Source organism: Pygocentrus nattereri, chromosome 10, assembly GCF_015220715.1.
Source record: "Pygocentrus nattereri isolate fPygNat1 chromosome 10, fPygNat1.pri, whole genome shotgun sequence".
Classification (NCBI taxonomy): domain Eukaryota; kingdom Metazoa; phylum Chordata; class Actinopteri; order Characiformes; family Serrasalmidae; genus Pygocentrus; species Pygocentrus nattereri.
The window spans coordinates 30,478,016-30,496,266 of NC_051220.1; the positions used below are offsets into that span (position 1 = coordinate 30,478,016).

At 38.8% G+C, this 18,251-nt stretch overlaps 1 protein-coding gene across 1 annotated transcript; it reads left to right on the forward strand.

The window, feature by feature from the left end:
• The first annotated feature begins 6,946 nt into the window (after positions 1-6,946).
• On the forward strand, positions 6,947-12,955 carry tmem151bb (transmembrane protein 151Bb). The gene is made up of 2 exons (XM_017690737.2): positions 6,947-7,529; positions 9,956-12,955. The coding sequence occupies exons 1-2, from the start codon at positions 7,443-7,445 to the stop codon at positions 11,357-11,359; spliced, it is 1,491 nt and encodes a 496-aa protein (XP_017546226.1). The 5' UTR covers positions 6,947-7,442; the 3' UTR covers positions 11,360-12,955.
• Positions 12,956-18,251: the final 5,296 nt, after the last annotated feature.

Below are 18,251 nucleotides of genomic sequence, written 5' to 3' on the forward strand. Positions count from 1 at the left end.
GTGATTTGTAATTGGCTTTGTGTCTATCAATCCCTGCAGGAACTCTTCTTTCCTGAAGTTGCCTTACAGTCATTTTGAAATGACCTAGTATATATACTCAAAAAGAATGTCACATATATTACCAACTAATCTGAAGCCCGCCAGAGCTTTGATATATTTTTAACACTGGTCATTAGCTTAGTTAACAGATGCTAGTATATCTGTGTGACCCAAGTAGCTTTGTTTAAAGGAATACTCCAGCATTGTCAGTCAAAGATATCTGCTGGGTCTGCATTGTTCTTTGTCACAGTGTTTACGCAAGTAAAATTTGATATGATTAGCAGATCCTCTTTGAAATGTTTTGTTTGCATTTTTAATGAAGAACTTCATTAAAGTTTTGTATTTTGTCCTATACTCTAAATCAGAGGCATCAAACTCAACCAGTAAAAGAGGGTAATATTAAAAAGTTCAACAGGGAAATGTAGTAGACACTTGTAGTAGACCTTGAAATATTACATGGACACTTGAAATATTCCAAAAGTAAATGTTCTCTGTCTTTTAAACTTACCTATTTAACTAACTTCATTAATACTTGTGCTCAATTTCCGAGCTACTGAGCAACTGTGCCGTGTTTATATTGGTTGATCTGCGAGAGTGTTGCTGGGGCAGGAGAGTCAGAGTACATTACGTTGCAGTGCATGCTGAGGACTGTAATGCATTGCTGGTGTCAAACAGGCTAATATTGATAGAAAATTAAAATATTTATACGTGCCGGGCCTGATGTGGCCAGTAGGCCTTTGACACATGGTCTCTAAATAGTGACATTACTTTTCAATATTATAATTTAAAAATTATTTTAGAATTTTATATTATTTTAAAAGCTATCAACAGAAACTTTAGATATTATGATATTAGATAAAGATATTATGTCAAATAACACAAAAATTCAATTCCTCAACAAACAAAGAGCAGGATATGACCCTGAGAAAAAGGCACAGAGGGGGAGAAGGAATGCCATTTGATCCTGGCCCAAACAAAATTCATCTAGAAACTAAGAACAAGTGAACTCTTATGGTACAAGCACAAAGGTTGTGAATAGAATGACTCAACCAATATCAATGTGTGGTGCTTATTATGGGAAGCTGAATGAGCAGCCAGTGAGTCATGAAAACTGACTGCTGAGAGCGAGTTAGTATTGTTGTGTTTTCAGCACTGGTATCGATTACCTGCCTGGCATAGCAATTAAAACAGTGTGAAAAGAGGAACCTGTATCTTTACCGCAGGCTGATGGGAAAGGACTGCCAGCTGTACGGCTGGCTTGCAGGATGCAGATGAAACTTCATTCTGGCAGTAAAATGGTTTGTCAATGAAGAACACTCACTGACAGTGCAATTAAATCCAAGTCTAGGCTTAAGAACTGGCTCTGAAAGTTCGATAGTGTTTTCCTCAATTGTCTGAAAACCGCCTGTGAACTGCAGCAGAAAATGAACCACAATTCAGAGCTGAAATTATACCAGAGGTATTACTAGCGGCAAAGGAAGTTTAACCAGATTCATTTGAAGAGTATTTTCCGCTTTATCGTTGTGTGACGCTCTTCTTCTCGTTGCCTCTGTGGTCATTGTTCTAAAATGAGGATGCCTGCTTTCAAGATTGTTATCTTAGTGTCAGAAGTGACATTTCAAAGAGAAACTTAAATGGGCTTCTTGGCAGCAACTTATCACATGTTGGAAGACTCGAAACATTATTTAATTTGTATGTTAATGCACAAATTCAATTTGAATAATTCAGGAAAGTGCAAATGAAGCTTTTTAATGAAAGGATATGATTAAAAAGGTAATTGCTTCAATGAACAAATACTGCATAAATCATTAGAAAGATACTAACTCTATAAGGGTTTCCATCCACAGTGAGTGCACAATAAGGAGACAATGTAATCTCCAATTTCAATGTTAACTACATTGGAGGATTTTCAGTTATCCTCAATTTCAAAAGCTAGTTGCGTTTGCATCTTTGTAGATGGAAGCGGCATCAAATCACAATACTATTGAGCTCACATGAGATTTGTTGTTTTTATTTTACTTTGTTTTCTTTTTCTTTGTGTTTTCTACATTTATAATAGCAAAGATATCACAAATAAGCACAAAGGCAGACTAGCTTGTCATATCATTGGTATTTCTTTGAATGCGATTGAAAAAAAGGCAATTAGATATGATTTAAAACGTGCATCATGGATGGACATCAATGGAAAGTCACATTCACTGAATATGATGAATATTTCCTTTCCTGTATCTGTGTCACATACATAACAGAGTGGGAGCCATATTTCATAGAAACGACAATGTGCTCGGCAAACACTCCTGTAGGAGAATAATTTCATAGCATCAGCTCAGCACTGTTTAGTGAGGATTATAGACTCTGGCACTGTAAACAACCAATATCTGAACAAGCAAAAGCCCCGCTAATATGCTAATTAATTACTGTAAGCAGAAAGGCAGTTCAGTATTCCCAGTCCTCTCTGTTTCTGGTGTGTTTTCTCAAAACTTGAACCAGTGAGATCATAAAGATCTCAAAATGAAACTCTGGATATTCATTGGATTGCTCATGTAAAATTAATTAAAATTAGCCTCTGGTATATAAAACCACACACATGTCAGAAGTGGACAAAATACATGACAATGTTGAACAATGGCTCTTTAATATGTAATGTTACAGATTGTATGCATATTACGTTTTGAAATAAGTAGGTGATCTGTGTTGTCCCATGGTTGGAAAGGCTCACATTCGGCCTCCAGCTGTTTCTAAAAGCATTGCGAGAATTGTACATCTGTGATGGTTAAATCTGACAATTTTATTCCATGAATTATTGCTTTTAACTTAACATGGATTTCAGAAGCAGCTTCACTTTGAACCTAACAGATTTGAGATTTGATCTTCAGGAACTTGCCGTCATGATGAGAGACAAAAAAGTTTCCCCATATTAGTCGCAGAAAGACCCAAGGCCTGAACATAACAACCTACTCAAAGATCCAACATTAAAGTCATCCAGATTCTGTAGTAAAAAAAAGCTGCAACCCAAAGAACTTTGATTTCTTTTTAGCTAGCTGTCTTATATAAACCTAGCACATTTTTCATCACTGTGCAACATAGTTCCTGCTGCACCAGCTTTCCTTTTCTTTCTCAGTCATCCTCAACACATTCTTCCTGTCGTTTGGGAAGTCTTAATTGACTTCAGCAATGCAGATTCTACGAACATCATAACACTGTTGTCAGAAGAAAACCTTGTATCTCCAAAATGGTAACTTCACAGGAGAAGGAAAAACACACTTTTTACTTTTCATGTAAGTCAATGGAATCAGACCTTTTTCCAAGTCATGCTGGGTCATTATTTTAGGTTCAATCATCATGAAATTTATGAACAATGTAAAGGGCAACAAGTACTTTTGACATATTTCAAAAACTGAAAAACATCAAAAATGGCAATGCGAGGTTTTCTTCCCACAACAACGATAAGTAACTTCTATGTCTTGCATGCACCACTGAAAGATACTCACTAAGATGCTGTGATTTTTGACAATAATTTTACCTAATTGGATAAATAAGCTCTGTTGTTATTTCTAGCTTGTGCCCAGAGAAGAATAAAAGTCCTAGTTTGTAATACACTGAAGACTTTTGGGGAAACAGTTGCATGAATGTCAATGAAATTTGGAGTTCAATATCTTAAGAAATATCTTTCAAGAATGTACATGAAAATTGGTGAAAGTGTTCAGAAACAATGTACAGGTATTGAACTACAAGACTTTTGCCATGCAAGCAGAGAAATCAGTCAATATATCTGATTATCTAATATGCAAAAGTTGTCTTATCCTCAAACTAACCACATTTACAAACTTCAAAAGCTCCATAAGGTTCACCATCAATAGAAGGAAGTCGTAATGTTTAACGAAGGCTGTTCACAGAGAATAGCAGCATTTTCTCTTAATATTGATGTCATCTTTCTCCAGACGGAGACTGAAAAACAAGAGAACATCATCAGGTAAAGCTCCAAAGAGTTAATTCCAAGTTGCCCCAATGAGAACCAATGGCAAAACAAGCATGAGGTGATGCTGCTCTCTGGTGGACAGTGAAAATATCACTTCTAATATTCAATTAAATAATAACCTGTCACCAGCGCTTTTAGTGTTGTTACACAGTATAAAATGACAGAGAAAAGGCCAAATATTAATAGAGCTGACAGTCTAACTTATGAAATTAAGCTGCTGATTTCTATTTAAAACTTCAAAACAGCTTACTAACCCGCCATAATGGCTACTAATATAACTTCTTATGAATAATAGCAAAATATAGCAATAAGTAACTCTCCTGGATACACCCCCGCTTCTTAAATTGGAATTTCACTCATTCAGAGTGATTTGATATGAATTGATTCATTGTACAGAAACTTATTAGCTTGGATTTCTTTACAGTGGCAGTAATGCAGGGGTCACAATGTCTAAATAGCCATAGTACAAATATTGCCATTTTATTTCATACACATGTCCCCTGAGTTTTTATAGGTAATGTTCATAATGATGAAACAGATCAATTTGAAATAAAGGAGTTCTTTGAAGGGACTAGCTTGCGCTAGAAAACTGCATGTTTCTCTCTACCATGAAAGGGTTTTTAAAAGGCTAAAACCTTTCAAAATTAGAACACTGTCTCAGGCATCAAGCAGAAAATTCATAATCATTTAATGTAATAACTTTCTGTGATGTAGCTTTCTGATCCATTAAACTCTTCACCATCACTGTGAATGACTTGGTAAGTGTCTCTAGAATGGGAGAATTTCACATTCAACCACTCTGAATGAGTTTGTTAACATGCTAATTTACTCATGAAGGCATTTTGATAATTGGTGGAATTCCCCATTAAACGTTTGTTGCTTTGTTCATATACTTAATCCGTCTAAGGTAAATATAAAAAAAAAAACAATACAACAAAAAAAGAAAAGAAAAGGTTGTAATGGGTGAAAAAAACCAATATGAAAAATAGGAAAGAAATGTGGAAAATATCAAATAAAAGACATGATAGTGTTCGAAGCCCATTCAGGGTAGCCTGAAGCTTGAGAGGCGCGGTAGTAAAGCACTAGAGCGCTGTCCGTGGTGCTGAAGAGTCCACAGAGACAGACTGGGCCATTGATGGATGCTGTATTCTTTCTACAGGCTGTGTAATAAACCCAAATCTCATTTTCTGTTTGCAGTTTTATTACTGCAGTTTAGGCTGCTCTCCAATGTGTCCATGACTGAAATATGTTAGACCCAATACTCCTTACTGAGAAATGCATAGCATAAAAGCTAACAATTGCTAGAATGAATCCAATAGGAATGCAACCTAGATGACTATTATTAGCTACTATAATTATTACCTTTGAACAAAATGTTATATACAAGTTACTTAAAAGTATAATTAGATATAATATGACTTATAATAATAAAAAAAAAAAAAAAAAAATATATATATATATATATATATATATATATATATATATTAATACTACATGCAACTTATGTATAAGTACTGCCAAATTTTCTATATTCCATGATACAGACTCATACTGATTATTCAGGAATTTGCATTGGGCTTCTTACCTAATCCACAGATAAACACCCCACTGTGTACTATCTGTTCCTGTAACAGGTGTGCCATCACAATGTGCTGAATCAAAATGAAGACCCAAGAATCAGAACCTCAGACCTTTAAATGGAAGAACCAAATGGATAGCCAAAGAACTTTTATTGTAAATGATTCATTCAGAGTGGTTTGGTGTGAAATGTTCAATTTACTCTCTGAAAACGATGGTGCTTCAAGTGTTCTTTAGTAAAGAAAATGGTTCTATATAGAATCATTAACACTCAGAGAATCCTTTTCATAACTAAAGTGCACTATGCATCATGAGGTCTTCAGTCTGATGGAGAATGTGCAGTAGATGGTTCTATATTGAACCTTTTTACAAATGTTTCTATAAAGCACCCAAAAGGTCATCCAGCTTGTAACAACAGAAGAATCCTATATAGAACCTTTTCAAGAAGGTGCTATACAGAACCATCTATAGCATATTCATGCACATTTTCCATCAGTCCAAAGAACCCTTTCATTATGCAAAACTCTTTAATCATGCCAAGGGTTCTTTGAGTGTTGAAGGTTCTAGATAGAACGTTTTTTTTATTTCCTAAGGAAACCTTGAAGCACCATCTTTTTTAAGAGGGTAGAGAAAGTTCAGTCAAAAGTGTTCAGTGGTGGTTATAGGAACCAGATGTCCAGAGCAGACAATACCTCTAAAAGCTACCTCACAGAAAGCTGTAACACAAACTGTTAGAAATATGAGACATTATTCTCAGAAAAGGTTTTATTTTAAACTCCATTCACTTCTGTGGTAAAGTTTTGGTCTAAAGTAAGTTTGTTTTAATCCATCCATGGTGGAGATGTACATGCACGTCATTATAAGGCAAAAAAAAAATATTTTCAAATCTACCACATTATATCTAAAAACAGGAGACACATGTAGGTTCACTGGATAGATTAGAGAGTAAATAAAAACGGCAGGCATTATGATCTAGAGTTCCCATCACCACCACTGTGAAGAAATCTAAATTGATAAGGTTTCTCTAGGGTACTATGCACTGTAAGCACAAGACAAATTTTAGGACATTTTATTTCTCAGGGCGTACAAGACAGTTAGGACAAAATAAACTGTAAATAAACTCACTATTCTTACACCCACAAACAAGGAGATGACAAGAAAAGATGAAAGCAAGAAAAGCAGGAAAATTAAAACCTTTTCAGTCCTGTTTCCAGCTTTTCCAGATTAAAACCCTATCCCCCTGATTAAAACAGTCAATTTCCACCATTAATTGAATTTTCCCTCAATTGTCGCCTTAAGGCGTGAGGCCAAAGCTTGCAGCAGCGCGCCCTCTAGCGGCCCAACGACACATCATGGTTCCACCCTGAGCCAACATCTCAGCCTCCAAACCTCCAACTAGACCTCCAAATCCCCTTCAGCAGGACCAAAACTGAGAGCAAACGGGTTCATCTTTCTCTTCATCCTTTAATGGCGTCAAGAATCCGTCTTAAATCGTCTGTACCAAACCTGAGGTATGGAGCGAGGCTGAGTGCTGAATCAGACACAAACACTGCGACTCACAGACGTTTCCAGCGCATGTTTCGCCTCCTCCGTCTTTCCCTTCATATCGTTTAACCCTCTGCTGCCATCTTCCTGTTATTAGCCGAGAGCCGCAGCACTCATTCCGCTGAAGATCTGGCGAAGAGATTTGATTTCAGGCTGCTGGACGGCGACACGGCAGGCGGTTAGTCAGGAAACAGCGAGTTTTTTCCTCCACATTAGGCTGTTCAGGGCTCGACTCAGCAGTTTGGGATTTTCCTTTCTCGGCTGAGGTGCTCCAGGGCCCAGCGCTGCTCTCAGAGCTGCCATGTCCCCTCCAGCCTCGGCTGCGACGGCTAGTGAGAGCAGCACCACCACGGTTTTCGAGGACGACACGGACAGCCCCAGAGAGGAGGTATTAATGGTCATTTTATTAGCAAACACATTAATTAGCCTGCTCTCGCGCCTGATACAGTCTTATAGGGGCTTTTCATCCCTGTGGTCTAAACTGGGCCGCGCAGGCGATGTGGAGACCACTGCAGCAGAGGAAGTTATGCGTGTTTCCAATGCACAGTACTAGCACCAATATGAAGGACTGTAAATGGGAAATCAGTGTTAAATAAATGTGATATCACGTCACATGAAAGTGACCAGGCTGCATTTAAAGGGTCCATAGCCATCGTTTTTCTTATCTATCTATCTATCTATCTATCTATCTATCTATCTATCTATCTATCCATTATTCCCCCTGCAGTCTTATCGTGATGTTTGTGGTGGGTTTATGCAAAGTAATCATGATGCCTTTATACATGACCATTTCCCAGCCTCCCTTTATCCCTTAAAATTAAGCAGACTGTTTTTCTTAATTTGCATTTAATGTGCATTTAAGGCAGGCATGTGCAAGTAACGTTTACCTGATTGGCTGCCGTGTATTGTGGGCCATTCATAATCAACTTGAACACTACAGTACACTGTGTGCACATTTATTAGGCAAGTGAGTATTTTGAACATAATATGATTTTTAGGGATATTTTCTAACTCCAAGCTGGATAAACTTGATTGCTTAATGGATTTAAGCATAGCAGGTGATGTGTAACTGTGTAATGACGGAGGGTGTGGCCTAAGGAAGTCAACACCCTATATCAAGGGTTGCTTAATTATTAAGCAGCTTTTTTCTTTAGGCAAAATGGGCCAAGAAAGAGATTTAACTGACTCTGAAAAGTCAAAAATTACCAAAAGTCTCTAGAGGGATGCAGCACTCTTGAAAGCTAAGATATTGGGGCGAGATCACAGAACCATCAAATGTTTTGTTGCAAACAGTCAACAGGGTCGCAAGAAACATGTTGAGAAAAAAAGATGCAAATTAACTGCCAAGGATTTGAGAAGAATCAAGCATGAAGCTACCAGGAACCCATTATCTTCCAGTTCTGTCATATTCCAGAACTGCAACCTACCTGGACTACCAAGAAGTACAAGATGTTCAGTGCTCAGAGACATGGCCAAGGTAAGGAACACTGAAACCTGACCACCACTGAACAAGACACATAAGCTGAAGTGTCTGGACTAGTCCAAGAAATATCTGAAGACAGATTTTTCAAAGGTTTTATGGACTGATGAAATGAGAGTGACTCTTGACGGACCAGATGGATGGGCCCGTAGCTGGATCAGTAACGGGCACAGAGCTCCACTTCGAGTCAGACACCAGCAAGGTGGAGGTGGGGTACTGGTATGGGCTGGTATTATTAAAGATGAGCTGGTTGGACCTTTTCGTGTTGAAGATGGGCTCAAAATCAACTCCCAAGCCTACTGACAGTTTTTAGAAGACACTTTCTTTAAGCAGTGGTACAGGAAGAAGTCTGCATCTTTCAAAAAGACAATGATTTTTATGCAGGACAATGCTCCATCACTTGCATCCAAGTACTCCTCTGCATGGCTCGCCAGTAAAGGCATTAAAGATGAAAAACTTATGACATGGCCCCCTTCCTCACCTGACCTGAACCCAACTGAGAACTTGTGGGCAATTCTTAAATGGGAGATTTACAGTGAAGGAAAACAGTACACCTCTCTGAACAGGGGCTGGGAGGCTGTGGTTGCTGCTGCACAAAAAGTTGATCGTCATCAAGAAACTGACAGACTCCATGAATGGAAGGCTTATCACTGTTATTGAAAAGAAGGGTGGCTGTATTGGTCACTGATTTTTTTTTATATATGTCAGAATAAATATGTCACAATAATAGTTGCCCAATAATTGTGCACATATAGATATTCTCCTAAGAAAGCCAAAACCTCACTTTTACTTTCTTAAACATTCATGTTTGAGGTTTATTAACATTTTGGATTAACCGAGAGCACTGTAGTTGGTCATTAATAAAAATAATCCTCAAAAATAAGACTTGCCTAATAATTGTGCACACAGTGTAGAGTGAAATGGCAGGAATATGTAAATGCATTTGTTTTGTGCCATCACAAAAACCACAACTTCAAAATGGGCCATTTTGCAGCTTGCATTCAGTGTGTAGACTGTGAACGATTTAAAAACTTTACCAATGCTTACATTCTGCATCAAACTTTATATTCAAAAAGTGAGGAATATTTTAATTTTCCATGATATGAGCCATGTAAAGTGCTCCCTGTTTCTATGTATCAATAAAATGCCACACCAGTGTTCAAGTACTGAAAATAGGCTTCATTATCCACCTCTGTAAGTGCATAAAGTCATTCAAATCCACCTTTGCAGAAGCCATGTGTTCATCAGTGCATCTACACTGAGGTATTATTGTTCTTTACAACTCACTAAACTACTGCACATGTACTCTGTTGTGTCTCCCTGTGAACAAGCAGCAGAGGCCCCTGAAACAATCCCTGAGCAAGTCCCTGTGCAGAGAAGCCTTCTGGAAATGCCTCGTGCTCTCCATGCTCATGTACGGATGTATGGGTGCCATGGTGTGGTGTCATGTCACCAAGGTCACCCGGCTGAGCTTCGACACTGCCTACAAAGGGAAATCCATGATGTACCACGATAGCCCTTGCTCTGACGGCTACATCTACATTCCCTTAGCATTCCTGGTCATGCTGTATGTAGTTTACTTGGTGGAGTGCTGGCACTGCCATGCGAGAAATGAGCTGCAGTACAAGGTAGATGTGGAGGGCATCTACGAAAGAGTTCAGAGGATGCAGCAGGCTAAGCCCTGTATCTGGTGGAAAGCCATCAGCTACCACTACGTACGGAGAACACGGCAGGTGACGCGCTACCGCAACGGAGATGCATACACTACCACTCAGGTGTATCACGAGAGGGTGAACACACATGTGGCTGAGGCTGAATTCGACTATGGCCACTGTGGGGTGAAGGATGTTTCCAAGCAGCTGGTTGGCCTGGATAAGTCAGCTATCACCAAACTGAGGTTCACTAAGTGCTTTAGCTTTGCTAACGTGGAGTCTGAGAACTCCTACTTAACTCAGCGGGCCAGGTTCTTCACCGACAACGAGGGTCTTGACGACTACATGGAAGCACGTGAGGGGATGCACCTGAAGAATGTAGACTTCAAAGAGTACATGATTGCCTTCTCAAACCCAGACAACCATCCCTGGTATGTCTCGAATTACGTCTTCTGGACGGCTGCCTTCTTCATGTTCTCCTGGCCCTTGAGGGTTTTGACAGAGTACCGCACAGCTTATGTCCACTACCGAGTGGAGAAGCTTTTTGGGGTCGACTACATTCCAGTTACGCCGTGTGACGAGCATCCATACTGCAGGCGCATCCCTCGAGTGAACACCATTGACAGCACTGAGCTGGAGTGGCACATCCGCTCCAATCAGCAGTTGGTGCCAAGCTACTCAGAAGCAGGTCTGATGGACCTGGCCCAACGTTCTGGAGGTTTCCGACAGAACTGTGAGCGCTGTCATCGTGCCATCAGCAGCTCCTCCGTGTTCTCCCGCAGCGCCCTCAGCATCTGCAACGGGAGCCCCCGAGTCCCTTTCAGCGGCAGCCGCTTCTCGCTGGGCCGGCTGTATGGCTCGCGCCGCAGCTGCTTCTGGAGGAGTGGCAGCGGCAGCCTGGACGAACCTGAAAGCCCAAGCGAGAACACACGCTGCCTGTCTGGCCACATCGCCACCGCTGAGGATGACCCCCCGCCTTACCAAGATGCCCTCTGCTTCCCAGTTCTAATCGTCCACTGCAGTGAGAGCTGCCCCAACCACCGCTCTTTCCATAGGAACGGCTCCTGCGTGGAGACCTCCTTATAAGGGTTTACTGACTCACAGCTGATGGACAGTAATATACGCAAATTAGTGCGGATGAAGAATCCAATGCTGACCAGAGAATGATGTCTTAAGAAACAAGACAGATTCTCAACACTGAGCATGTCCTGTCACTCAGGAATCATGTCGTCCATGGCTCAATACTTGCAGCCCACAGCCTGTTAAGGGAACGGTGCTTTTGCTCTAAGACAGACTTTGTGCTCATATCAAAATAAGAATGTCCTCAACACTGTACTTACCAAAATGGAATCAAATACTCTGAAATGTCTTTTTTCCACGTTAGTCATTACATTCATAGCAATAATCCAAATTCAACATTGTGTTCTTATGTTAGAAGTAATAACTTTTTCTATTACTTTATCATAATACAGCTGCAGGATTCTTACGTGATGTTTCAAGACAACTATTTTACTTGTCTTGTTTAGTATTCGCGTGGAGGACCTAGCCTTTACATACAAAGCAAAAATCCTCTCAGTGTACTTTGAGCATAGAACTTCAACCCCAAAGTTTTGTTCTTTCCAATCATGTTGCACTTGAGGTCACATAAACCAAATCACCTGTATTCAGAAAGAATGTTAGGTTACTTTACAAATAAAAGTGATGTACAGTATATTATCGTATTCCATAGGACTAGAATTGTGGTTTTCCACCCATATAAGACCGCATATTGTATTCGAGAGTATTATCTGTTGTGTGTACTTTCAGTGTGATGTAACTTGGTAATGCACTATGGTATACTATTACAAACATACTCTCTATTATTGCTCTGTATGCTACACCCGATATCTGAAACTGCTGTTAAAAATATATACATTTCAGGCTATGCAACAATTAACCTCTGGTATGGTATGCCATTCGACTGTATATAACTTCAAATGGAATGTATGACTGTTGTATCTTTTTTAAAAGCTTATATGTAGTTATTGTAGTACCAGGCTAACCCAAGAACAGGAGTTTGGTTATAAACTGAGAAGAACTGGGTTGTCGTGATTTAGAATTCCAAGCACAGGAACTTGTGGTGTATGTTGGTGAAGTGAGAATCGCAAATGGAAATGTGGTGGGTTTATGACTCTGTAGGATGGACAAGTGCATTACAAAGCCCATAGCACATTGCAGAAGTGCACTGCAAACTTTCTGCTCTGGTCAAATAATTTTGGACTGCCCACCCTTAGCCATTTTTATTTACAAATGTAACCCAGTCAGTGGTTAAACTTTGTATACTCTGTACTGGAAAACTGTGGTGCAAGTCCAGTACTACTTTTGTCACTATTTGAAATTCGTGTAATCGGAAAGCTGCGGAACAGACATCAACTTCTGAGATGCTACACATGTTCCAAAGACATTTTCCCAAACTGAAATCCATGCAGATATTGATATATACCTTTGGTTCTTTGCCTGTGGTGTCTAGAAGTTAACTGTTAAAGCTGTATGGTGTTATACCACTTTTTATATTGCCTAAATATATTGTATCACAAGTTTACTGATTTGTCTGGGGAAAAATACACAATGTTGCCTTTATGTAGCACACACACACACACACACACACACACACACACACACACACACACACACACAATAAAACATTGATATAATATCACAAAGTTGACAGAATACTCAATAAATCATTTGTGTACTCATTAAATTGAGATGGTTGATTCAGGAAATGTGAACGTCAAACACTTAACTTCCAGTCAAAATGGCCATTAAGGCAGCACTATAGGATTTGGGGATTTGGAGATTTGGAGACGTCTCTGGAAATATGTAACTGCATGCAATATCGGGAAGAACATTTTGCAGTGTCAGTTGTGCTTCAGGCCCCTACAAGCGGATGAATCTGTTGATTGTGTGTGTTGGAAGTGAATACAGGGTCAATCAAAACTTGAAGGACATTTCGTCCGAGGAAGTGAGTGAATTATCTATTATTGTCATCATGTCTTCTTCAGTATATTGTTGATGTTACATCTGAGACCTAACATCAGGCTGGACCTTCTTTTTGAGCCCCTATGCATGATGTTAATAGGTAAAGACTCATGAAAAACTCCCCCCAAATCAGTCCCGCCGCCTCTGACTTTGAAAGGATTATTTCAGGCTTTACAGGGCGACTCGCAGTGAGACACATTGCATATTTTAGTGTGTTCTAATTTCTCCATAATCAGTTTCTTTCAGTTTTAACAAAAACGTATTATATAATATTGCTTTAGGTACAAATGATGCATTTTTCTGTGACAGGAAAAGAGCAGAAATGGATATTTGATAAATAATACAGAAACCTCATAAACAAAATATAATATCAAATGTTTCAGTATTTAGTGTGTCCACCCTTGTGTGGGGATGATTTTCCATGCTTTCATCTTTTTAACTCACTTGTTTTCTTTGCACTTTCTTCTTATACACATAAGATACATAGTGTCTTCATTCAAAAAGAAAGAAGTGCAGGGTGGTCTCTGACTTTTGTACTGTAAGTCATTTCAAAGTGAAATGCAAACCACAAATGAACTTTCAAAGGGTTAGATGCAGGGTTAGATGTCGAAAACGAATACAATCTACTCACGTTATCCTGCTAGAAATTGCAATGGTTATTGTCTCACTCAGGTTACAGGTGTCTACTTTTAAATATGCTTATTATGGGCCTTATCGTTTTAAATAATTATTGATTAATTTAACTTGTCATCTACTAGAATGGAGGAAGAATTTAGAACAATTAGTTTACAATCTTTATCACATTAGTGTGGAACCTCTGTCCTGAGGGGATTAAATCTTGCTCAGTTTAGTGATTTCCATGAGCAAACACCTGATTCAACTCAGTAGTTTAGTTGATCTTGTTAGAATAGAGAAATGATCACCTGTGCTGATCTCTGGTCCTCAAGTGTCCTGTTTGGCATTACAGCAATACACAGTATGTGCCAGCAGGTGGCAATGTGGTCATTATGACTGGTATTTATTTCAGTGTTTCATAGCAATATTTCCACAAACGTCATGTCTGTGGTATATTTACCAGCATGTCTTGCATTTTACATAGTGTGCCAAATATCAGTGGCTATAAAAGCTAAGGACGATGATACAGAGTATAGAAATAAATTGGCCACTAAAATTTGTAAAAATGCTGGATGGTGTAGGTCCTTGGTCATTGTGATGTCATTAGTACATGGTGGAAGATATGATTGTTACCAAAATGTTAATTCTCACGATAGTAGAAACTTTTCTCAAAACAGCAAAAATTTAAAATAAGAGATGATATGAGTAATTCCTTAGACAAAAAAATAAACAGTATTCGCAATTAGAACAGAACAGCACAGCTCTGCTTATAGAGATCCAACTCCCTGTTCAGCTCCAGCTCTTATGTAACATTCCTGATCTAGCTTGTTAAGATTTAAGAGTTCTGTGAGACTCTATATCTCAAGAACAAGGTGTATATTCACCCCTGATTACACAGTTGTGAGCAAACTAACTTTCCTTTATACATTTAAATAGACAGGCGTAATAAATTAAGAAAATGGAACATAATTTGACACAATAATGCAAATCCTTAACAAGACATTGCTATCAAACTCCTAATAACAAGGAATAGGACTACCCTCAGAACAGCTGTAATCTTTGGAATGTTGTACCAGTCTTGAATGTAGTGGGATTACTCAAGGAAAGAAATAACTTACAGCTTTGTGAAGCTCATAGCACACAGATCTTATTAGACTGAGTCACAGAGACAATGGGCCTCATTCACCAATATTTCCCTAAGTTTGTTCTTAAGTTTGTGCTTGACAAAAGGCCCTAAGAAAAACGTCTATGTCAGATTCATAATGTGTTCTTAAAGCACAGAATTGTTTGCAGTGTTCTGCTTGAGTGTGTGTAGATTCTGATCTTACCCCAAAACAAATCCCAAATAAGAAAACATTTGTGAATGTCAGAAACTTCGTAAAAACTGTAAGTGCGTTTTAAGAAGAAAGTTCTTCCTAAAAACGGTTGGTGAATGAAGCCCAATGTTTTCTGATGCTCCCATGTTCTCTTTTCTGTTGCATTCAGTGAGATTTAACTATGATCACTGCTCCTTTTTGTCCATGTCTAATGCACACACTGTCATTATTTTAGAAACTGTTCTCTTTGACTTATTAAATGACTTTTATAGCTTTTCTGAGTTCTTGCCACATTCACACAGTAAATGTTAACTTACCAGGAAGAAACAGCTCATATTTTTACCTTTCACTTATTTCAAAGAACATTTCAAATCACCAATAAGAGCATTTACCTCAATTTCATGGAAGCCCATAATAGAATATCATTTTACTTGAACTTTGTATAACTATTTCTTATATACTTTATAAAATTGACATAACCATGCTATAAACATGTCATGGCAGATGTTTAGACATCAAGTTAGACATCAAACATTATTGCAATTGTCATGCCAGTTAAAAGTAATGGTAGCATGAGAATTTTATACTGCAGGACATGATCTGTCATGACAGTATATGACATCTGCCATGACATGTTTATCCATGCTAACATATCTGCTGTGATTTTACCCTGTTTTCAAATACACACAATCACTAAAATCCAACTCTGAAAAGTCTGAAATGAGTTTTGAACTTGCAGAATGATTCTTATACTGACTGGAGCACAGGGTAGCTAAGCAGGGCTTCAGGAGCACACACAGTTCAGCGTGGAGCTTTATTGTGAACCAATAACTGAAAATACACCTCACTGTGATTTAACTTCCCAAAACAAGGTCTTTTCCTTCTGATCTGACTCTGGAAAACCGTCATCAGATGAGCACTTCCTCCACCATGAACTTTGAGGAACTTTTTCACAGTGGGACAGTTTCATTTAACAGGTTGTTTCAATGTGTTGTAAATAAATTAAAGATGAACATATAAATGCTCTGGAACCTGTAATGGACAGGAAGAAAGATTGGTAAGGTAGCATAAACAACATCAGGTCTTTTCAGGCTGTCATAAATAATGAAAGCAGGACTGAGAACCAAAATTTGATCAAGCCAAGTTAAAATTGCTAAATAAGACATCCGTTTCTTTTTCAAGTGTTTGCATCAGCAACAAAAAATAATGTTTGGGGTTGTGAGGTCTACAAAGCAAATACATCCAGTGAGTTATATGTAATTGGGATAATGATACAATAGTGGGGAAAAAGCTTTCATTGGCTGCCTTTTTGCCTTTTATACCCCTGCATCTATCTCTCTGCCCTTTTGAAAATATTTATACAACCTACTATGTCTACGGGAACACTTTACATAAAAGTGTAAATGCTTTTATGCTGTACATAAAAGAAACCAAGCCAACGCCACCCAACTGCCAGATCAAGACACCACCAAATAGAAATATTTGACCAATTATCTGCATTTCTTTCTTTTAACTTGTTCAAGTTAAAGGCACCATCTTATTAAAGCTGGAAAGTCTAATTTTAAACTGGTCAAATACAAATGAGCTTATGCAAGAGATACCTTCAAGGGGTGAGATTAGGCCAAAACAAACTAGATACAAGATGACTAAACTAATCTAACTCAAAACAAAATGACAATTCTCACTGTACCAAACCAGGAGAAAATACAAAAAAAAAAACAAAAGCACTCACCCCCTTAGAAAAAGAGAGCTTTACAGGTATTTAGGCAAACTCATACAACAATAACACGAGTTCACAAAAAGGTTCAGGTGCTTCGTCTGGTCAGGTGGAGGCTGTTGGCACAGTGCGACCACTGGAACAGCCCTCTCCTCCTTCTGCAGTGCTGCAACGGCCCTTAAGTAACAGGAGCGGCCCCCTATTGTATCCAATCAGACTCTCCAAACACCAATCCTAGGGGAAAAGTGATTTTAAAAAAAAATGCAGCCATAGTAACAGGCGTCAAAAGAGAAAATGCAGCAGTGCATTTTTCCTCACCTATCGGGTTTGCATACGCAGCCTCATGAGGAATGTAGCGCTTCAGCATATTGATGTGACAAACTCGGAGTTTATGTCTTCTTTCTGGAGTGCGTTTGACAATCTGTCTTGCTCAATTTCCTACATGGTCACCGAACTGGAAACCACTAGAAACAGACTTCCCATCATTTTCTTTGTGAAGTTAGCAACGCATCTTTAGCCAAGGAACAAGCTCTATGCAAGCATTCTCAAAAGGAGCTAGCATAATCCAAGACATTGTTCCTTGGTTTTGGCTGATCGGAGAGGAATTGTTCCTTCAGCAAAGGACCACAAAAGGAGTGTGTAAAAACCAGTTCAGAAGGACCAAAACCCAGTGACTCCTGAACTGATTCACACACAGCAAAAAGCACAAGTGGAATTCCCTCATCTCACTCCCAACCAGAATCAAAACAATATTTCCTCAACATTGATTTTAGATTAGATGAAGACGCTCAATTAAACTGAGATTCAGGATGATAGGCACTAGACACATTGTGCTTAATAGACAGCTGTTCTAATACTTGATCAAACAACCGAGACATAAAATTAAAGCCTTGATCTGTTTGAAAAAATGTTGGTAAACCAAATATGGAAAAAATTTTACCAAAGCTTTTACAGTGCTTTTAGCTTGCAATGAGCACAATGGAATTGCTTCTGGATACCGTGTGGCAGTACACAAAATTAATAAATATTGATTCCCAGATTTTGTTTTTGGAAGAGGCCCTACACACAATAATATCATATGCTGAAATGGCTCACCTATAACGGGTATGGGATGAAGAGGCGCAGGGGGAATGCACCGATTAGGCTTCCCCACAAGTTGGCAAGTGTGACATGAATGACAGAACGTCATAACATCAGATTTTAAACCAGGCCAATAAAATTGCTTTAAGATACGACTATATGTTTTCAAAATGCCTAAATGAGCAGCCAGGGAATGTTCATCAGCAAGGCTCAAAATATAGCCCCTGTA